Source organism: Anser anser (assembly GCF_964211835.1).
Source record: "Anser anser genome assembly, chromosome: 10".
Lineage (NCBI taxonomy): Eukaryota > Metazoa > Chordata > Aves > Anseriformes > Anatidae > Anser > Anser anser.
The window spans coordinates 14,446,301-14,469,927 of record NC_139730.1 but is presented as its reverse complement, the minus strand read 5'-3'; the positions used below and the strand labels follow the sequence as shown (position 1 = coordinate 14,469,927).

The following is a 23,627-nucleotide window of genomic DNA, read 5'->3' as shown; positions in this document are numbered from 1 at the left end:
AAAAAAAATAAAAATTGCAATTAATCCTATAATTTAAAGATAATACATATATGAGACCTTCTCTCTGTTCACTACTCGTCTTTCAAGTACCCTGGTGACTGACTGCCAGAATGCATTTGGGAATGTAAATGAAATCTCATGTTAATGGAAGAACTCTAAGCTGCAGGAAATGCAAACGAACCAAGGTCACCTTTCACACAGGGAAACAGGTAATAAAGGCTGATTGTGGAACAGCCCCGCTGCATGACCTCAGTTCAAATTGTTATGCCATGGATGTGCCTGAGAAGCAGAAACTAAAACAATAATTAAACTTCTGCTTGAAACTCTTTCAGTTTTAACTCACAAAACAGTATCTTGATTATATGCCACTTCCTGCAAAACATCACTCTGCTCTAATGACAAGAGAAGGTATTTGGCTCTTAGCTGGAGGCATTCTTTTTAAATGGACAGTCGTCATCCCAGATTCCACAGCTGTGATGCCATCACATTCTGCTGACAATAGAAATACATCATTCCTCCTCTCGCCCATTACTATTGTTAATTTTCTTCAAGACGTCTTTGGCCCTGAAAAATAAACTTCTTTTTAGTGAAAGCTAAAGTTGAATATACACAGACTGGAATCAGAGAGCTTGGCATCTGCACCAAATTTTCCCTTGTGCTAATGAACAGATTAAACAGAAAAATACAAAACTGAATTTCAAGTGAACCTGAACATATCAGCTAGAACACATGCATAGTGATTCTTAAAAAAATATATAATAAAAGCATACTGCAACCACGTTTCCCTGTTTTCTGTCTATAGCTTTAAACTCTTAAGCAGAAAAAATTGAATAAAATCGACAAAATATTTTTAAATTAGCCAAAAACCACAGGAATGTTTTAGTTCATGGAAGCTTTTACCTTTTCCAGTGGACAAAAAGGGAACATTTATGAATCATAATAAAATATATTGCTCTGCAGATGCAGGAAACTGCTACCAATGTGGATCAGAGATGAGAGATATCCTTCAAAGAATGTTTTTACAGACTGACATGGAAGGAGTGGTGCAGCAGAACAGACACAACTACGTACAAAACAAGCTTTGTAACAATCGTGACGCTTCTAAAACTGATGGTGATGCACCAAAACGAAGGTGTGTGCATAATCACAAGGAAACATCACTACATAAACATCGCCCAGGCATGCAGAGATAGAAAGTCCAAAGTCAGATGGAGTTGAAACTGGTAAGGGACGTGAAGAGCCACAAGGGCTTCTACAAGTACACTGGAAACCAAAGGGAGACCCAAGAACACAATGGGCAACTTACTGACATAGGATTTGAGGAGGGCTGATAGACTCAGTGCCGCCTTTGTCTTGGTCTTTACTGACAAGGTTTTCTGAGCTTCTGTGCCCAGTGGCAACAGATGAGAAGTTCTACCTACTATAGCAGAGGAAAATCCAAGTAAGAACCTCTAATGCAAAACTCTGTTTTACACATGCAAAAACCTCCATAGGCCCAAATGGGATCCTTCAGGCTCAGAGACCAGGTCCCATGCCATCCCAAGGCTGCTCCCATCATCTTTGAAAAAGCATGGCAATCTGGTGGGATCTCTAATGACAGGAAAAAGGCAAATATCACATCCATCTTCACAAATGGGAAGAAAGAGTACCTGAGTAACAACAGGACAATCCGACTCGCCCCAGTCTGTGGGAAGGCTATAGAACAAACCCTCCTAGAAATCACTGTGAGGTATAAAATGGTTACTGAGACCAGCCAGAATGGATTTACCAAACCCAAATCAAGTCTGTCCAACCCAACTGCCTTCCACCATGAGATGACTGGCTTTGTAGATGGGGAGAGGAGAACAGTGGTAAGTCATTTACTTTAACAAGGTCTCCCAGAGCATCCTTAAAGGCAAACGTGGAACATTTGGACCAGATGGAGTTGGAGTACCAGGTGAATCAAAACCAGGCAGGATAATTAGTCTTGGAGAACAGTGGTCAACATTTCCAAGTCTAGCTAGCAGTCAATTACAAGTGGCATTCTTCAGGGGTTAGTCCTAGAAACAATATTGTTTTAATGACTGCATTGCCGTCTTGAGCAATGGAATGCTCCCTCACCAGCTTCAATGACGACACTCCACATGAAGAATTGGTCTGGCACAAACCTCAAAGCCCAACAATGGTAAATGTTAAGTCCTGCACTTGGGCTAGGATAACCTCATGCAACAGCACAGACTGGGTGCCGGCTGGCTCAGCAGAAAAATCCCTGTGGCTCCTGGTGGAAAACAAGCTATGTGAGAGTCAGTATTGTGTTCCTGAAAGGCTAGTTCCTGGGCTGCATTAGCAAGATAATAGCCAGCAGATCAAAGGAACTAATTATTTCCACCTACTCAACACTCAATGAGGTTGCCTCTGGAGCAGTGTGCAGGTTTGGAAGCTCCAGTGCAAGAGATCCTGACAAACTGAAAGAAGCCTAAAGGAGGGCCTCTCAGATGTTCAGAGGACTGGAGCACACCGCACACAAGAAGCCCTTGAAAGAGATGGGTTTCTTCAACCTGGAGAAGACCAAGGGTGAATATAACCGCAGTCTGCGACAGACTGAAGGCAGGGCAGGGGGGGCTATAGAGAAGGCAGACTCCTCTCAGAGACACACAGCACAAGGACAAGAGGCAATGGACAGGAGATGCAGCAAGGAAAATTCTTGCTAGATAAAGAAAAATAATTTCACAATGCAGGTGGCTAAGACCAAGAACAGGATCTGAGAGGCTCTGAGAGGAATCCCTGTCCTTAGAGGTTTTCAAAACTCAGCTGAACAAGGCCATGAGTTCACCTTTTAGCAGGAAGCTGGACTAGCTGCCCTCCAGAGGTCTTTTCCAAAAAGTTATTTTGCAATTCCATCAGAATATAACCAGCATGCATGAGTTCTCATTTACTTTTACACTGGTTTAAAACCAATATAATACTTGCTGCCAAGAGTGAGGTTATTCTGGTTTTATACATGCATTATTGGGAAAACCAAAGTGTGGCTTGGTTTCACAGGAATGAGCTTCTATAAGGTGGTGGAAAAGAATGGGTAGAAAATTCCAAAAGCAACTTGAGGTCTTCATTAAACATATTTACATCTGAAATTGCAGAACTATCAATTATAAAGAGACAGTTCACAACTAGAAAGCATCAGAATCTCCTTTTCACCTGACATACAAAGTAAACCCACTGCAGCTGAAGACTTATTCATCAACTTAGAAATGTACCTAAGCTCAGATAAAGGAACTGCTCAATTAAAATGAATGGGGCATGACTTGCGATTGCAGAAAAATTATCATGGGACAGCTGGAATGGCTTCTACCCTTCGTTGTTTGCCTCACCTTTCTTCCAGAGGCCACAGGCACCTGATGCAGGAGCGGCTGAGGTGGCATGTACACTCCTTCCTGAGCACCGTGGTTTATAGACCAGAGTACTACGTAAACTGCAGCCAGTGGCAACCTCTGGGAGAGAAGTGGGGTGGATAGCTGATGGCAGTAACCAGCGTCCCAGATACATTCTCTTAGAAAAATAGGTCAGAGCCCTCACAAGCACAGAAGCAAGTACTCTGCAGAATCACAGCCTCAGCAATAATGTACGCATGCAATGTGTCTTAAATAGCTCAATAACACATGCTAAACATTTAAAAAGAGAAGGTAGTTGTCACCTTTACCCATGCAAATTTCTCCCCTGCTTACTGAACAACAAAATGCGAATGGCTGTCAGTTCAATTCTTGGGAAAAAGAAAAAACACAAACAAAAAAACCCAACCAAACATAAAGCACTGTTGTGGATTAAGGAACTGTCTTTTTAAAAGAATATGTATGTACACATGTATGTATGTATACAAGTGCATATTCATACGTGTAAAGTCTGCATATCAGATTCCTACATAAACCTGTTATTTCTTCAATATCCGTTTGTAGTCACTACTCCATTTGTCTCTTAGTACAAATAACACCATATTTAAACAAGCACATTTAGATAGCAGTCTCAACAAGGCATCAGGGAGCTCCCTCAGGGCTGCAAATCTTCCAAAGCAGCTGCTTATATTCTGCCTGCAAACCTCCCTTAAGCTGCATGGTAGCAGAGCTCTTTTAATATAACACTGCACTTGGTTTAAAATTGCAACAGTATGCATGTGCTACAATACAATGCAGAACTGACCAAAGGATAGATATTCCTTCACAGCCTCCAGTTATTACAGTATGGCAAATCCTCGATAGCTAATAGCTGGTAAGCAGGCTGTAATGCCAAAGTTAACACCAGGATGCGGATGATTTTGCTGGGGATCAGGCTACTTTTCACTTTTATCTAACAATCATCTCAAATACCGACAAAAATCATGGGAAGCTACTGAATTCATGCGAGTTTACAGAAAACTCCTGAAAAGTTTTCAGTTGCCTGATTCTTTCTTTTTTTTTTTTTTTTGGGGGGGGGGGGGGTTGTTCTTCTTATCACAGCCCTGAAAAACTGACAGTTTGCTAAAACGGACACAAAGGTCACACGTAAAAATTCTAAAAGGGGGTTCAATTTCCAAATATCACCTTTCATGTGCTTACCTGCTGGCTCTTCTTGGGTCCCTTCTCTTGGGTCTCCTCTCTCATCTTGGGGGTCCTGAAAACAAGTCAGCAAATCTCTGCAGATAGGCCGTGTATCTGTAGGTATTCTGAAAGAAGATATAACTATTAAAGATGTAACACTACAACCCACATACTAATATATCCAAAGGAAAATAAGAACACACCTGGCATACGGCTGCAAAGAGAAAATGCACTGCAAAATTATGGTTTGTTGGTAAGACGCTCTATCAAAACCAAAATGTTCTAAATATCTGGACTTTGGCTGGAACAGTTAAGGCTGGCGTTCTGCATAAATCATTTAAAGTTATTAGTACAGGGACAGCATGTTCCCAAATTGAACTACCAATTTAAAAGGGAATTTCCTATATAAAATTTTTATTTAACCAAAGTGTATGATTCCAAAGGTAATATATAAAAACCTCTACAAAGCACATACAAAAGATTTGAGAGTAGAAGTCATTTTAGCATGCCAATTACAACAAAACGAGTTCAAGTTACACAGTGCTGACCAGCCAGAACTCAACAGAACATACTCCTGTGCAACTCCATTAGCATGAGGGTTTTTTGAATGACAGTACTTCCTGACAGGCCGGGATTTAATGGTGAGGTACCATTCTATCAAACAAGACCCTGTCAGCTGCCTTAAGTCAAGAGACCAGCCCTCCCCTGAGGCGGAGGCACAGCAGGCTCAGGCTGGCTGGCCCAGAGCCTGGCGCAGATCCCAGAGCAGCTCGAAGTGCTCGCAGCTACCGCCCTACGCCACACCAACTGGCTGCTAGATCATACTGAAGCTCCTCTCACATATCAGGTGAACCAACAACCGAAATCAAGAGTCTGAACATTCTCTGTAGTGGATTAACAAAGGGAAAAATTCCATTCTTTGTTTCCAAGACTGAAACAGCTCCAGTGAGTTCTGTCTGCAAACCAGCAGAAGTAATGCATGTGCAACTGACAGGGTAAGAGCACAACAGTGACTGAAGTAACAGACAGACCTCCCGAGCCCTTCCTGTTGGTGAGGATTCTGCAAAAGAAAGGCATCCAATCTGAGTTTGCTGGCAGAGCAGTTAGCTTAGGGAGAAAAAAAAAAAGTCTTTGAACAAATCCAATGAATACAGTACTGTTTCTCCTTGGAAACAAAGAAATTTAATATAAGAGCTAAATCTCCCCACTCTGATCATTATGAAATGGCAGTCCTCATGTGCTTAATGTTATACATCAGGAAAAACTGTTACTAGTATGATACTGAGTGTCTGATTAATGACAGTGTGTGTTGTGACACTCATTTCTTTCTTTTGTTCTTTTTAAAACTTCAAGGAACTTTGGAAGCACCTCCACAAGCTCTACTTTTTTTTCCCCTGGTACTTGGAATTTCTGCATACATCTCACATCCTAGGTCAAATACAGTCAGCTCATTTCCTGTCCTTAAGGTTTTCTCAGTAAAATCTGATGAAAATACTAAGAATAAAACCTAAAAGAATGTATAAAGTCAACATTTAATATGATAATGAACTGATGATTTCTATGGAGAACAAAAATATTTTCACATAAATTCTTACTTTAGCAAACCTCACAAAATACACACATTGTCCTATACGATTTGGTTAGAATCTTTTCTCCCGTATTTCAAAACAAGGAACTAGTTCAACATATTTTGGCCTTAATTCTGCGGAGTGCTTCCTTAGATCAAGAACTGTACCAGTGAAATCTGAACTTCGTTATGCAGCAGTCAAATTATCATGAAATTTAAGGGGAAATTGTTAAACTCTATGTATAGTGGCAAACAAGCAGAAAGCTCTTATTCTTTTTGTATTCTTTTGTATAATTTATCACTATTGCTCAACTTCTGTTGCTTTCTCATTGTTAGATTTTTAGCAGTGGGCATTAGTTTTTTTTTTTTTTTGAAGTCATCTTTCTATAAACTTGCAAAAATATGAACAGTTGATCAAATGATAAAAGTCTGTGTATATTGTTGATACATTACTCAGTACAATGTTCTTTTTAGACCTCAGGATATTTAGTCACAACCCCTTAAATATATACAGAAAGTCAAAATACTTTAAGTCTGAAAATCACATTCATAACTGGTCACAAAGAAGGTTTGAACAAACAGGTTTTTTGCAGTTTAAACAGTCAGTAGTTCGGGCTACGCTTCCATCCAGAATCCACTACTGTTGTCAGGATTTAAGATGAAGCCACCATCTCTTCCTCCCTTTCCTGGTATTTCTAATGCAGAAGCTTCTCCCATTGCACAGCTGCTCAACTCTCATCTCATTCCTGAATCATGTTGTACTACATGGATAGGGTCACCATACAGTGAGAATATTTTTATTAATAAATTTTGTTCTCAGGGAGATTCTTTGTTATCTTAGGGAGAAGGTTGTGCAAATCCCCATTTGCACTAGTATTTATTTCTCAAACATACTTTTGTTGCCTTAAGCTTTCCCAATTATTAAAAATTAATCTTATTTAAAAACATGCAAATGAGACCAAACTGGAAAACATGCATTTTTTTCCAAGGCAGAACCTCTTCATAAATTTCATTTTCACCTTTCATTGCTTGCTTCTTCTGAGGATGACTTGTAATCCCTACAGTTCGGCTGTTTAATTTAACCAGTAACAAAGCAGGTGAAAAAAAAAATAAAAATCCTTATTCCAATCAGTGTGCATCTTTGGCTGCTTCATTCTTTGAGACCAGTGTTATGAAATATTTGTCTGTTTTAACAACTGGATTTTTTTTTGCCCCCTAAGCTTTTGTTACATGTTCTGTGGGGCAACCTAGCTACATATAATCCACCAGCTTTAATCTACATTGGAGCTGCTTTTGGCAGTATGTTTTGGGTCTGCATCTGCACTTTCCAAAGTACTTTTCATGGGGTGTTAGGCATTTTCAACAGGTCACTTGGCCATTTTAAGTTAAGATGGAATCATTAAGTAATCACTTGGCAATTCTTTTGGCAGCGAAAAGCAATGGGCCAAATTACCTCTGGGTACCTCTGAAAACTTGAATAATCCTGGCATTTTGCCCAGAAACTTCAGCCACTAACCATCACCATCTGGATCCCATTCATGAGTAATCCTTTCCCGATTTCCCATGCATCTTGCAAGTGCTGACTCCAATATTTTAAAACAGAACTCTGGGGAGAGGATGTGGGAGGGAGCATAAGACAATAAATTTAGAATCAGGAATCTGTCAGAGATCTAGACAAAGACAGTGAAATTACTCAGATTCAAATCTGAGTGACACAACATAACATAGTCCCACGGGTTTGATAGCTCATCAGATAAATCAAATTCTGTGAGCAACACAAACAGCTGAGTAGCAAATACTACATCTGACTGAGAAGTTATGAGTTATTTCCTAAAACATTTAAAAAATGGTTTCTCATCTTCTACTGCATCAAGAAAAACAGACAGTAATGGCACACAATATTAGTTTTTTTAATCCTAATTTTGTATCACATGTAAAATTGTTCCTATGTTAAGGAGCAAAGTAAAGAGAGTCACAAGAGGTCCTCATGGTCCTTTATAGAGGCATTGCTATCTATTACGAGTGGTCTTATTTACCAATTACTCCTCTTTTTGAATTAGGGCAATATTATAATACTTTCCTTATTTGTTCTATTTAAAATTTCCCCTTCTCCTCGAAGAACGGGTTACATTCGGGTTTTAATTAGTTTCACGTCCTTATGAGACTTAAAAAGGGGGCAGCCCAGATATGTGCCTACACCTGCAAAAAGGCTCAGCTGATTAGACAATCAGTTTTCTTCTCAGAGTGCACAAGAAAACCATCTTTCTCAAGTTACTAATATAACTTCTTCCCACACAAAGGTATCTTTAAGAGCAACACAAAAGTTTAATAAAGAACAAAGAAGTAAAGATAAAGATAAGAGCTGAGACCTGTTTTGCCCTATGCCAGATTTGACGCACACCTTCTAGTAAAGCCTATCTTTGTTTGCAAAAATAAAACTTCTTTTTATCTTTTGTATGACTAAATTCCCTCCAAAAAAAACCAGGCCATTTATTTTGGCAAGCAGACTAGTTCTACAGATAGCTGAGAATTGTGTGGGTGAACAGGAAGGAACGTATCAGCCTTTTTACTCTGTTCTACCCTACCCAGCAAAATCCCACACCTGAGCCTGAAATCTTCCAGTAGCTGCCTCTGTACAGCAATCTGTAGGGATTAAGGCAAAGTTAGGTCATGCAGAACTCATTATTTCCTCTCTTTCTCATTTTTGAGGTCATGCTGATTAAATTTCAGCCTAACCAAAGGTCTTTTTACCTCTGCACATTTTGCTAGAATCTTATATTCTTTGTCTAGTTTTCTCTACCTGAAATCCTACTTCCAGCATGAAAAAAGAAACTTTGCCGAACTTCAAACCACACCAGGTGGACACCACCACTTAGCAGGACAACAAATACGCACCAACTTCTTCAAAAACAAGGAAGCATTTAAGCAAAGGAAACAGAACGCATCAAAAGCATTCAGAGTTCTAGTCTGACATTCTTTCAATAGAAATTCAGAAACAAACCATATGCCAAACATTTTTTATTGAAATGAAGTAATATACAAGACACTTAAACTTCCCGTTTGCAATGGTCGAAAACCACTATATATTTTAAAATTCTTGTAACATTTTTTTAAATAATGAAAACCCAGAACACCTTCTTTACTTAAGCAAGTCACAAGTAGAACCATGCTTGGACTAAAACAGAGGCATTGTTACTAATTTACCAAAATCCTAACTTCTGCGGATCAGCGTGTACATATGGCTACACCAATCCCAAGTCAAACTGTTGGTTTTGGGGCAGATTTAAAAATGTCAATCTAGTATTAAATACTTTACTACTCCAAAAGAGAAAAATATATACGTATTATCAAAAGCTTTCAAAGATTTCTTCAATTTTTTTCTTTTCCATATAGCCTTTTTCCACAGTTTACTCCTGAGTGTGCTTATCTGGGATTACAAAGCCCTGAATAGAAGAAACCATTATGATAAAATGGACCCCAGCCATCTGTTTACCTGAGAGGATCAAGCAAATCTTTCAAGCAATGTAACATGCAAGTTCTTATCTAAGTAACAGTGACGTTAAATCTAACTTAACAGAAAAGTGCCTACCTAATATGACAGTTCAGTACATGGGAATCAATAATCAGTACTCAGTGATACTGACAAACTTATAATAAGAAGCTAAAATATTTCCTGTGAGATTTGTTCATCTATTCTTAAAATCCTAGGCATTTTGACAAACTCTAAAAAGAGATGGGGAGATTTTCTCACAAGAAATACAATTCCAGCAATGGAGTAACAGGAAAAGAGAAGTGTTTTTTCCCTTTTGTGTTGCCTACCTAGGACAAAAGGAAGAGAGCAGCCGATAGGGTAGTCTTTCATGTGAAAATGTAACATCAACTCTGAAATAAACTCTTTTAAAACCAAGTTCTCCACTCCCTGCTCAAAAAGACGGGATACCTATTAAAGTTCAGTTGCCTTTGATGGGAAGATGATGCTCAACCACAAAGGCAAATTAGAACCTAAGGTTTATTCCTTCAAATTTAGCAGGGAAGAGAGCTCTACATTCATAGCTGCAGCAGGGTATTTTTGAAGGTCCATTCAAAGTACATAATATGAATGGTAGTATGTGCAGAGCAAACAGTACTGAACTCCCAGTCTTTGGTGCTGCTCCACCCATCAGAGACACATGAAGGGATGGTTCAGGAGCATGACCACTCCTTTCTTGACTATCAGAATTTTGCTATTTTCTGGTATTTAAGAATGTATGTAATCTTACCACATGGTTGGAAAGCCATTAATCATTCAATTTACTGCAGTATAAGAGTCTAGTAGCTTACCAGCACTTTCAGCTAGCATTCCATGTCTTTACTAAGCTGTGAGCAGCTGAGCCACAGGAACTCAATGTACCTCTTGTTGGAACTGTTATACGCAAACCTCTGCTGAGCCCATTTCTGGGACTAAAAGCCTCTGCGCCATAAAATGAACACTACACAATTAGATACATGCAAATAGGATACAAGCAACGTAGTTCATACTGAATGAAACTATTAGGATTAATGCCAAACTAGAAGTTAGCATAGGAGAGTAAATCCATTTAGAATCTTCATTTCGATTTTCTCTCATTTTAGTCTCAAAAGATACTTCTTATTCTGAATCAGACTGAGTCACTATTAAGAAGGTAAGGTTCTTGTGGATCCTCATGGTAGCAGAAGACAAATTTAAGTTGTGAAAAACTGGAAAATCAGTTTGTTAATATAAATATGTAAACTACTTTACCCATTTTTGTCTTGTGATTTTTTCGCAAGAGTCTCTCCACTGTTAGGCATGCTGACAAACCCTGTAAAGCTGGTGACAAATATGCTAAGAACTGTGAAGGTCGGGCATAAATAAGCCACTTGAACAACAGAAGAAACCAACGCTAACTGGTTATTCGTTAGAAAAAAACAACACGTAATAAAGAGGAGGAGACTACAGCTACAAAAGCTGTTTCTTTCTGATTTTAACATGCTTGAAATGTCGCAGTGCCTGTGAGCTGCTTACTGCTAAACTTTCTTTTTTATTCAGTTTTCTTTAATTAACCATGAGAAGAATTTTAATGAGTCTACAATGCTTTAAGATGCAAATCATTTCTTTTGCCAAGATTTTTAACAAATTAGTTCATGGAAGTTGAATCAATTCTCATTTTTATTACCTCTATTTTCAAAAAGGAACATTCAGAGAAGTTAATTTCTTAAAGAAAACACAGATTAATTACATTAGGAAATGCCTGCAAGTCAATTATACCAATGAAACCCAGTACTGCAAAGGCCAAGCACCTCCTCCAGCATCACAGCTACCAGCACTTCATTGACTTCACCAAACCAGGCCTACCATATACTGTAGGAGTTTCTACACGACTGAACTGATTAGTTCCCAGGATGTAATAAAGTCCAGTTTGTCCACTTAGGCTACTTCTCTACTAATAAATAAAAGCCAGGGAATAGCTCAAGCCACCCACTGTGAGCATCTTCCCTGGAACAGCTTTGGTCTGAGCCAACTGGTATTTCGCTACCCAACTGCCACAGACAGAGGGGATAATGTAGGCCAGGGGCAGTTACTGGAAGACTGTGTTAATGGCTACCCTTCTCAAAGGAGAGAGGGATGCAAGCTGTGCCCTGCCATTTCCCTCAGAGCCACAGAACATGCTCAAGAATGTTATTTACTGGTACAAAGCCACATTGATTAGTAAAATGTAGGACTAGTATACTTTATAGACGCTTTATAGAAAGATTCATATTTTATTTCAGAGTATCTTGCACCATATCCAAATGCCTAATTGTGCATAATGCAATTTGAAATGAAAGGAAAAAAAAGAAAACTTCACGGTGGGATTTTAAGTGCCCTATTTTCACCACTCACAGAAAGTCACTTTGAAAATCCCTGAACACAGAACAGGGGATATTTCAACTGTAAAAACCACATTACCTCATAGAGATATATATATTTCTTTTTGTCAAGGCTGATTTAATTCCTTCGTTCTGGAATAATTCTCACTTTGCTCCAAGGATTGTTTTCAGAAAGCCCCTTGATATCTTACCTGAGCTTGCAACTAGCTTTCCAGAAGTACTTCAAAGAAAAAAAAAAGAAAGAAAAAAAAAACACAAATCTGAAACTCAGTGCAAGAAGTCTCACTTTTTCTTTTCTTCTGGTCATGTGAAATGTTTTCCTTGCTATGTTAAAGGAAGGAATCCAAACAGATGATCACATTACCTTGTATAACTTGCATCTTGGTGTTGAACAGCTAGTCTCATGGAAGAAAAATGGCTGTTAATGCTCCAAAACTTGTGCTTTCATTTAATAAATAGAAAACATTTCTAAACAGAGTATATATAGAAGAGACCTCTTCTATAACTACATTTTAACTACAGAATTATGAATGTCATGCTGTAAGAAAAAGTTCCACAATGAAATTGTCTTTGCAGTCCTAGTACAACATTTTTCAGTACTCTTCAAATAATACAACTAGTAAATGAGGATAACTTATGTAAAGTTCAGTAAGGAATCTTGACTTTCAAACAATTTTTACATGCTGCAGTTTACACAATGCTGTTGTTAGCACAGTAAGTGTTTTCTTTGATGCCTGTATGCAACATGCATGAGATTGCACTCAACTCACAGACTGAATTCTTGCAATGGGACAGGCTGCTTCTTCCAGCTGCAGGTGAAGCTTTCTGGGCATTGACAGGCTCACGAAGCTATGAAGGAAATGAAGAGGTGAATAAAGCTCATGTGCTGTTTATGTCCTTCATTTTACAATCATGATTGGTACCTTCCAGGAATTAGTGTTAAGACACTGTCACTGCAAACTTGTGCTGTCACAAGATCCCAAACAGAAATATTACAGACGCCAAAACAAAGCCGTGCTGTTACCATGGCCCGTAACCAGCTCAACCACAGTGCAGAGATCAGCCAACAGGTGGGTGGAGTGTGTGGCACTCCATTCATATTTGGGATGGGATGTTTCAGGTTTAATTCACACTGCTGCCACGGCAACATGAAGCTGTCCATAGCTGCATGCTCTGTCATTTCTTCCCTTGTAAGGCAAGTGTGTTTGTTTCACTACAAAACTTACATTCATTTAAAACAAATGGAGAAATATACTATTTCTGGATGCTCCTTGCTGTTTATCCCAGTTAGTTTAAGCAGGCTGTTGATTCATGCAACAGAACAACTATACGTGATTGTCTTTTTTTTTTTCTGACTTCGTAACTGGTAACAAACTTCTTAATGTAGAACAATGTTTTTTGGTAGAAGCATGATGCTAACCTGGTGGTCCTATCATTATTTCAGACTTCCAGCACTGAGTCTAAAAACAACAACAAAAACATAACCAGCAAAAGGTCTATAATACTTTTTCAGTTCCTATTTCAAAGGCTTTATGACATTTAAAAAATAGTACCACTTTGAATCTTTTTTCATTATTTCAAATCAGTCCTCTTACAGCCTGACAGTTTTTCGGTTTTCTGCTAATACCAACCCTCTGTCAATAGTTCATTCTTTCTTAAAAAGTTTCTCATAAAATTAAATATTTAATTTTGGCCTCTGTATTTAGCTAAAACATTCTAATCAACTCAGCAGTTATTCTTAAACTTAAGTAGGTTTCAGTGTTTAAAGCAAAACTCTAAACCCAAACAGTACTTTGGTTATGCTTCCAATAACTATTACTAAATAAATGAGTATTAAACCATTCCTGGAAGATCAACTAATTTAAGTTAGCTCGGACCAAGCAGTAGTTAAGAGTAGGTTCCATAATGAAAAAACCCCAGGCAAGCAACATCTTTCTAAACTCATGCATATACCTTCTACCAATTCATTTCTAATGAAGAAATTCTGATTTAAAGAAAAAAAAAAAAGGACAACTTTTACCCTTAGATGTGTTTCAGTACACTTTCAGAACTGAAGAGAATTTATCTGCACTCAAATCAGCATCTTCTTTACTGTGAGGGTTGTAGGGACTGGCACAGGCTGCCCAGAGAAGCTGTGGCTGCCCCATCCCTAGCAGTACCCAAGGCCAGGCTGGATGGGGCTGGGGGCAGCCTGGGCTGGTGGGAGGTGTCCCTCCCCATGGCACGGGGGTGGAATTAGATGATCTTTAATGTCCCTTCCAACCCAAACCATTCTGTGATTCTATGGTCTCTAGGCTAAAATGAGGCGACTACTTCACAGACATTGGGCAGGAAAAATACAGTTTAACCCACAAAACACTTTGCTATCCACAAACATATCCAGCTGCCATGTATTTGTATTTCAAGAAATTTCCAGTAGCAATCTCTAAAAATGTTTTCTCTCATTGGCCATGCTACAGCAACAGGAATTTCACTTTGCCTTTCTGAAGAATGTACTCTGCTTTCTAAGGAATTGTTCCACAATTAGAGAAAAAAACACCACAGACCAGTTTCTGCAAAGCTGCTAGAGTCAGAGCATCTATACCCAAAGCATCTTAAATTTGCTTTCAACTACAGTTTGTACTGATGGAGGAAGAAAATTGTAAGAAAAAAGCAGCTGTGAATGCACACGAGGAGACAGCTGTTTCTGAGCACCCAGAGAGAAGAACGTGACCTGTAAGGTCCAAACGACTGTTGGTTGGGGGACAAGCACATCTAGAAACAATTTTGCTGCTTCCTTCTGAGGAAAAGTCCAGTTTAGACTGCAAGTAACTTGCAATCTCACAGTTACTTACAGGTGTTTGTGTATCCAGTTTCAAATTTTATACAGGCCCAAACCACTCAGAGCTGCACAGCCTTAACCAATTAAAATGGTACTATGGAAACAGGTCTCTCTTACTCATTTTGTATTACTACCACTTGAAGTTAATTACTACAGATTGTCACATATTTTAATTAAAACTTGGCTCTGAAAAATCCTCTGAAGATGCTAATCACTTACTATAAACTGCCCTAACATCTTAAAAAAACGCCATCATTTCCATTTCCTTACATATATTAGTCTTTTACTTTTCACCAAGAACAAAAATGCTTTCCTAAGAGCTGATTTCTGCCCAAAATACCCTTTCAATATTTCATTCTGTGGAAAGAATTCCAGTACCACTTAAAGTCCACTACATGAAACTGTTTTAAAACTTTCTGAAGTATACCTTAAGAAAGACTAAAAACTATAGGTTAAGTAAGTTATTTAAAAGGTATTCTCCTAATGCACTGTAGAAATCATGATAGCTGTTTAGGTTTGCATACTGGAAAAATCCAGCTCAGCAGCAAGGAAGTTTGTTGCGATTCAGATTTCACCTTTGTGAGGGACAGCTGAAGCTCTATGCAAATGTCAGTGCTTTTGAAAACACAAGCCCCAAGCCCCACATTCACTTTTTTTTTTTTTTTAAGTTTATTCTTGGAACATCTTTACAAAAAATCAAGGGTGCTCAAAGAAACCCCAGCTGCAGTTCAGCAGACTGCACTCTTACTCATGGCTCTGGGACGCCGCTTCCAGTAACAGCTTCACAGTTGAGAAGGCACAGTTTACTACATACGTTGTGGCCAGATAAGAGAAGCAAACAAAAACAGATTCTGTGACTATTTTATAAAATGCATACTTCTTGCAGCCTATAAAGATGATGGATGTTCCAAAAGTCAGGTTGGAGGGAATGTTTTGACTCATTTTGTGCTAACAGTGAGAATACCTATTTTAAAACCAAACACAGAGTCCCCTGGTGGTTAAATGAAACAGGCAATAGGGGCTAATTACTCCCCTACTCCCAGTCCAGTCCACTCCTGCCTTCTTGGAGAGAATGGAGCTTCTCTGCCTGTTTTTTTTTTTTTTTTACACCTAGACACAAACTTGGTAAGTAAGAAGTGACAAGGTGATTCATAGTGTTGCACGCAGCAGGAAAGAAAGGAAGGGAAAGGAGAGCAAGAGAGCAGGTGTTCATCTGAGAAGCAGGTAAGCAACCGCTGGTGAGGAACACCAGACTCGAGAAGGGAAGGTGTGTAGCAAAGAAATTGCATCAGGCCTGTACACACTCGACCACCAAGCTAGCCGAGGAGATGAAGGAACTAGAGCTGCAATTGCTGAGAAACATGCCTGAATGTTTAGAGGCTGTACTACATTTATTATGAAACATTAGAGGAATTAAATCAGCTATTAAGGATTCCAACTCTGTTCAATAAACACGGTACTGAAAAATAGGAAGCGTTTTGCATCAGACAGCTAGAGAAGTGTCGTGCTCCCCTCAGGTACCACAGTCACTGCAGTTGTCAGAGTAGAGGAACGCAGATGCTAACGCAAACAATAGCGATGGACTGACACCACTTCCATTTACTCGAACCGAAAAAACACCAGCCCTTACTACTTCTCCTGCTAATTCTTTGACTAAATAATGAGTTATGTGTCCCAACTGGCTCCGAAGATGGAAAAAATGAATGCTTGATAGTAACTATAACCTGGTAATTGATTAAAAGAAGGCAAAGCAAGAGGCTCAATGCTCTTCAGCAAAGACCCACACCAGAGCAGCTTTTGGCAGGGTACTTACCAACAGCTGTTACTGGTAGCACACTGACCAAAGCTCTGAGCTCCCACTGTACTTACAAAGGTTTACATGTACACACACGGGGCTTCCTACTCCTGGCAGTGATGTACTGTCTCTGCAACTTGCTTTAAATGGACCTTTGAAATTCAATTCTCGGTGGATTCATGATGTGCTTGGAAAGCCTCTGACCTGCTGGAGCACTAAGCTACTGCAAAGCTATTAACTGCTTGAATGTTACAGCTAATTTATCTTCAAGGTAAAAACCATTGAAGAATGATTTTTTGGAAAAAAAAAAAAAAAAGCTCCTACAATTTTTTTCTGTAGTCATTTTAGGAAGTTTCTCTACTTGCTTGCCAGGGCAACATCATAATTTTAAAATACAGATTTACATGCTTTGCTGTTACTAATCATGCTTGCAGAAAACACTAGTGATCGATGGTGACTTTGTGATGTTGAACTGCTCCCTTTGTCAATGCTTTGATTTTTCCCTGTGGCTCTGCCCCCCGCCCTCAGGTACGCCTGCCCGTTACCAGGAGCGGGCCACACGCAGAGCAGGCGGCGGGACCTCGACCCGAGGGCTCCTCCCGAGGCCTGGGGACGCGGTCGCAGAGGCCCCGGGGCCAGCAGGGCCGTAACTCCGGGAAGCCGCGCTGCGGGCACCGAATCCGCCAGCCCTGACAGGAACAGCCGCGGCGCTGGGCGCTGAGGGGGGCCTGGCCCAGCGCCCTCCCCTGGGCCCCCAGCGGGCGGCGGCGGCTGCGGCCCGGCCCCGCCCCCCCGGTTACCGGGGGTGACGTCACGCGCAGGGATTCTAGACCGTTCCAGGGCCGTGACGTCCAGCGGCGTCATTCCAGAAGATTCGGCTGGCGCCGCTATAAAAGGCGCGGAAGAGGCGGGGCGCGCGCAGATCCGGGCGGGCGGGCAGGCAGCGAGGCCGGGAGGTTGCGGTGCTGAGTGGGGCGGCGGGCCTGGGGCAGTGACGGGTGGTGAGCGCGGTGCGTCCCCCGCAGGGCAGGGCACCATGGTGAAAGAGACAGAGTACTACGACATCCTGCAGGTGAAGCCCACCGCCTCCTCCGAGGAGATCAAGCGCGCCTACCGCAAACTGGCGCTGAAGTACCACCCCGACAAGAACCCCAGCGAGGGCGAGCGGGTACGGGGCCGGGACCGGGCCGGGGGTCGCGGCGGGGCTCGGGGCTGCTTGGGCCGGGCAGGCCCCGCGTGGCCGCCGCCTGCAGGCCTCAGGGCCACTCCGCCGGGGGTGCGGGGCCGCGGGGCGGCCTCCAGGTGGCGGCTGCTGGGGCTGGCGCGGAGCTGCCCGGCCCCCTGCCGCCCGGGGGAGCTCCTCTGTTCTAGCGCTGCTCCAGCCGGAGGACGGACGCACCGCCCTTCCTGCGGTACCCGGGATGAATGAAGGTTGCGGGTTTGCAAAGTGGGTAAAGAGATCTTTGCTTGGCAGCAGGCCTGATGCTCGGCCACGGCAGGAGGTCACGTTGAGGAGAAGTGGATATGGCGGCTCCTTTCTGTGGGCATTGCTCTCACCATTCCTTATAGTTGTCAGGAGCAGTTCATTCTTAGCAGCGATGCTTTTTGAAGCAGGCAAAGCTAGAAGGACTCCTGCTGCCTTAATGGTCGTCGTGTTGTATTGGATGTTGTGAAGGTCAAAACTGGATCTACCTGCTAGCACTACTGTGCACGCTGGGGTTACAGTGGATGGATTTGTGCCTATGAACAGGATGATCTCTTTAGAAGAGCCGCAAACTCAGATGGATAGGGTAACTACCCAGAGGAAGTCACTCCATTGGGCTGAACCATGAGTGGACTGTTTACAGCACATCTGTTTGATTTAAAAAGAGAGACCCACTTAGCTTTCTATGTTGTGTTTGAGAATAAAAGAGCACCACAACTGGAGAACTATGGAAAACAAACTTGAATTATAGGTTTATTTACATAGAAATGGGTCTGATAATTAATATTTTAATATAAGAAAGGAAACACAATAATTGTGTATCTAGTATAGTAATTCACAAACCTAAACTAGTTAAATAGTAACATAGGCTAAGTTAACTTCTAATGCTTTTGTTTTTGGTCTGCCAGTTTACCTGGTCATAAGTAAATCATGTTGAAAATGAGCAAGTCATTTCAGTAATAGAAAATAACGTTGAAAAATTGGTTATTTTAGTAATAAGATTTAGTAATAGGAGCCTTTGGATGGCTTTTTAAAGAATGTAACATCTGGATAAGGTCGATGTTTTGATGTGTATCCAAATTCCTTCCATTTGCAGTTAAACCAGTGCTTTGTCACTTAAATATCTGCTTAATTTTAGCTGGATATAGGAGCTCAGCAGCCATGAAAGATACCTGTGTAGCTCTACAGTGACTAGTGCTGCTGTGGCCAGTGGGAATCTGGGAACCCCCAAGGCTTAGGGGATAGCATCACATCCCTTCCTAAACAGGTTCGTTAGAGGTGTATGATGGCTGCAACCCATGAGCATCAAAGGGGCAGTTGGCATATGCCTGTAAGTTGGATGTGACTCGAAGTTTGTGTGTAATATGCTGGTGGGTGGGAGGGAGAAGACGGCCGTTTTTCCTGGCCGAAAGTGTATTATTAGGCTCTATTGTTGAGGGAGTTTGCTCTTGGAAAAAAACACTGCAAGAGTATTGTAGTGGCTCAATCTGAAGATTGAGTTGCACATGAGAGGGTTACTTTTCCTCTTGGTCATAGTTGTTCAGAGCTTCTTTTTTCTTTTTAGTTTAAACTCATATCCCAGGCATATGAAGTTCTGTCGGACCCAAAGAAAAGGGACCTCTATGACCAGGGTGGGGAGCAGGCTATTAAAGAAGGAGGCCTGAGTGGCGGCAGCTTCTCTTCACCCATGGACATCTTTGACATGTTCTTTGGTGGTGGAGGCCGAATGAATAGAGAGAGAAGAGGTACACAGTTCTAAACAAGTTCTAGAAATTCTAACCATACACTTAAGCATAAAACACGTGTGCTCTGGTACTGCTGTTCTGCTAAGTGCACATAGTGTGGGTTTTACTAGATGAATTAATAGATCAAGTAACCTATGAATTTCAGTTATTCTAGTAGTAAGATTCTAATAAAGTAGATAACATGATGTAGCCATAGCAATCTTTCTGATTAGTTGTGCTTATTTTATTTTTGTTAAAATGGGTATGGGTAATTTTTAGGGGAGGGGGAAATATTTGTCAAGATGGCTAGCAGATAAGTTTTAAGTTACCTTCTTTCTAAATTTGTGCCTCACTTGCTCATATGCTTTGGGCAACTTGCTTCAAAGGACACCATCAACTTAAGTTAATGTTGAATCCCATGAAAAGATGTGGGAGAAATTATGTGGCACAGAGTACATACTGTTGCCAAAAACCCATAATGATTTCTTCTTGTTCATTCCCAATGCCTGTTGGAAGAGCAAGTAGTAACTTGGTGACATGTCTTTGAAATCATGCTATGAAGTGGCATGGAAATATATAGGTAGGCCTAACAGCAATTTCTAAATTGACTAGATCTGAAGCTGGTAGTGTCCTTGCATCTTTCTGTTTTGGTTAAGCTTATAAAATTATGGGTAGAAAGAGGGGTTGGGTGGCTTTAATGATGCTTTACTTAACTACAGCTCAACTTTGTTCTGACCTAAGTGGGTGCAGCTTAGTGGAAGCTGATGGAACTGCACATGCTTTTAAGGGGGCTGAGCTCTGTTCAAAGTCTGGAATGAACTTAACATTTCTTCAGTGAGACTGCATGTATGAACAAGTATAGAAGCCTTTAAATAAGCGTTAGTCCTCCCAGTAGCTGAACCAGAATTAATCTTTCTTTCTCTGTTTTTCCAAGGCAAGAATGTTGTGCACCAGTTAGGTGTATCTCTTGAAGACTTATATAATGGCGTTACAAGGAAACTGGCACTGCAGAAGAATGTTATCTGTGGGAAATGTGAAGGTAAAATAAGCAGTGGTTTCAAACACCTCTTATTCCAAGATTTTCTTGAAGAACATAGTGGAGGGCTAGGAACAAAGTATGATTTTTTATATATATATCTTTCTCCCTCCCCCCCGAATCAGGCTGCTTTATGCCAACGTTCATCCAAGAGTAAGGTCCTCTTCCTAGACAGTGTTGTTAACCTATTGGTCTAATGGCAGACTTGAACTCTCGATAAACTATCATTAAGGGCACTTTAATTAAATACTTGAATCAGAAGCTTTAATAAACAGCTGTTTTGTTAAACTTTTTCTTGAATAACTGGCAGTAGAAGTGTAGCTTGAGTTATGCAACTCATTTTACACCTCTTAAGCATCCATAATGCCTGATCTTCACTGAAGTAAATCTTACTGTAGTCTTGTATCTTAGTATGTTTTTGTTTTTACTAAACAGATTCTTACCAAGGTGTTAATGGAAAAATCTAGCTCTGGAAGGCTGTATGTTGATGATTCATTCAAAATCAAGATAATCGGGGGGGGGGAGGGAAGAGGGCTGGCAGTGAAGGGAGAGACTAATAAAATGAGCTGTGAGTAGAGAAGTTGGCTTTCTCTTTTGTATGTTAAAACTCCTAACTTGTGGGGCATGTTTGTCATGGAAACTAAATTCTAATTAAATTGGAATTGCATTACAGATCTACTTAAGTTGCTCAGAGGTTCTCTTGAAGTCAGTGAGTTGTAGCTTGACTATTGTAGAATAATTTTTTTTCCCCTGAGATCACCTTTACCTTCTTTTGTTAAAGGCTATGGTGGAAAGCGAGGGGCAGTAGAAAAGTGCCCTGTGTGTAAAGGAAGAGGAATGCAAGTTCTAGTTCAGCAGATTGGACCTGGCATGGTACAGCAAATCCAAACTGTGTGTCCAGAATGCAAAGGCCAAGGTGAAAGAATAAATCCAAAGGACAGGTGTGACAACTGCAATGGCTGTAAGGTTGTAAGAGAGAAAAAGATCATTGAAGTTCATGTTGATAAAGGTGAGAGACGTGTATTTGTTCTGCATCCCTAATCCCATTCTAATAATTCCGTTGAGAGTAAACTGCTTTTCTTCTGCAGGTATGAAAGATGGTCAGAAGATAGTATTTCATGGAGAAGGTGACCAGGAGCCTGATCTGGAGCCTGGTGATGTTATAATTGTACTTGATCAAAAGGATCACGGTGTCTTTCAGAGGCGAGGGCATGACCTAATTACAAAAATGAGAATTCAACTCTCGGAGGCTTTATGTGGCTTCAAAAAGACTATTGAAACTCTTGACAACAGAGTCCTTGTCGTATCATCTAGGCCAGGTAGGTCTTCAGAATTCTGACGCCATGCAAACTGCTTGTCTTTTGGATTGTGCTAGAGCTGTTTCTTAATCAGCTGATGCAACAAATCCAAACTGTGCTTGCAGTCATTTAAATCAGGAGTGGCAAAACTAAGAACTGAAACATTGCATGCAGAATTACAGCTAAAGTTGTCAAATGCTTCTTAGGAAGTCACTACTTCAGTTGCAGGATAGACAGGCCACGAGAGGCCAGAAACTTACGTATTATATGCTAATTCAGCCTGGAGGCTGTTCTAAGAAAAGCTGATTTCTCTCCAGTAGAGGAAATACTCGAGATGAACTTTTATTTGGTGTCTTTCTTACTTTGCTTTGTTTTAGTGTGCTTCAGTATGTGCTGTTTTCTATAGATTGCTTTGTAACCTAAAGATTGTTTTTATTGGTTATGAAACCTCTGTCATGTAAGATGGCTTACAACTCCTGACTTTTGTGCAGGTGAAGTGATAAAACATGGTGACCTAAAATGTATCTACAATGAAGGGATGCCGATCTACAAATCTCCAATGGACAAAGGCAGCTTAATTATACAATTTTTGGTAAGTTGACTACTTGATTTTCTGTAGCAAAGAAATATATTAGCATCAGGAGTAACTATTCGTTTTTTAAAAAAAAAATTGTAGGTCCAGTTCCCAGAGCACCAGTGGCTTCCAAGGGAGAAACTCAGTCTGCTGGAGGCTCTGCTTCCTCCACGAGAAGATGTTATGATTACAGATGAGATGGATCAGGTAGACCTTGAAGATTTTGACCCTAGTGAGCAAACCTACCGTAACAGTGGGGGAGAAGCATATGAAGAAGATGAAGAGGGTCCAAGAACAGGTGTACAATGTCAGACATCTTAAAGCAAGGTGGAATGGCTATCATCTAAAATGTAAATTTTCACAATGAAAACTGCATGGCTGTAATAGCCACTGCTTCTGGTTTTTGTGTTCAGCAAATTGAGTTGCTGCGCTGTCAGTATCACTTTTTTTTGTAACTAATTTATATTGTGTTCTTGTCTTTATATATAAAGCAAATGTCACACAGCTGAGTACCAACTGAGTTGGTATACATTTTCTTGTGCTGTGAAGGTTCTCACTTTATTTCACCTATGCTATTTATATAAGACTCTGGCAATACTGTTAAGAAGTGGAGTGTCTTATGTAAATATTTTCATACTGGAAATTAATTTCATAGAATAAAACATAGCTGAAGTTACTTATAATAAATACAACTTCACATTTGTTTTTTCTCTTCGTGCTTTGTAAGCTAGTCTTTTTGAACATGTTTCTCTAAGTTCCTGCTTCTTTGTTGAACTAGTTTAGATGTCTTGGTGTACGCACTCAATTAGCTAGCTAACTTTGTACTTCAAGAGTATTTTATTCCTGCCCCACTACTTCATAGTACTGTTCTCATGTCTCTGCCTTAACTACAGATGAGAGTAGGCTTCTTTCATCAGCTTAACTGTGTAAGTGTAATAAGGAGGTTATGAAGTATCTCTCTCCTGTGCATACAGTGCATGACTTCAGAATGATTTAGCCAGAGCAACTTCTCCCAAAAAATGATCTTTTTTAGAAACCTATGCTCTTTATCTCAGGCTTTCCTGGAAGGTGGTGTTCTATACTTCCTAGGGCTTTGGTACTCATGTCTTAAGTAAGATGAATAGTGTAACAAAAGGCTGCGCCTTGCATATACTGCTTTGTACTATGCCAGGATAGCAAAGTAAAATTCTATT

The 23,627-nt window shown here is 40.4% G+C and overlaps 2 protein-coding genes across 2 annotated transcripts in view; one reads left to right on the top strand and one right to left on the bottom strand.

Annotated features, from left to right (window-relative positions):
- The window catches only part of ACSBG1 (acyl-CoA synthetase bubblegum family member 1), an 88,148-nt gene extending 75,985 nt beyond the window's left edge, over positions 1 to 12,163 (bottom strand). The window contains exons 1-4 of the mRNA XM_083849950.1: positions 10,874 to 12,163; positions 4,566 to 4,672; positions 3,348 to 3,467; positions 1,307 to 1,420 (exon numbers count right to left, since the gene is read on the bottom strand). Coding sequence (XP_083706076.1) covers positions 1,307 to 1,420; positions 3,348 to 3,467; positions 4,566 to 4,672; positions 10,874 to 11,103 — 571 coding nt within the window. The 5' untranslated portion in view covers positions 11,104 to 12,163. The remainder of the gene's footprint in view (positions 1 to 1,306; positions 1,421 to 3,347; positions 3,468 to 4,565; positions 4,673 to 10,873) is intronic.
- Positions 12,164 to 17,441: 5,278 nt separating this feature from the next.
- Positions 17,442 to 23,136, top strand: DNAJA4 (DnaJ heat shock protein family (Hsp40) member A4). Its single transcript, XM_083850904.1, has 7 exons — positions 17,442 to 17,766; positions 19,367 to 19,547; positions 20,461 to 20,565; positions 21,344 to 21,571; positions 21,651 to 21,881; positions 22,352 to 22,452; positions 22,537 to 23,136. The coding sequence occupies exons 1-7, from the start codon at positions 17,635 to 17,637 to the stop codon at positions 22,753 to 22,755; spliced, it is 1,197 nt and encodes a 398-aa protein (XP_083707030.1). The 5' UTR covers positions 17,442 to 17,634; the 3' UTR covers positions 22,756 to 23,136.
- Positions 23,137 to 23,627: the final 491 nt, after the last annotated feature.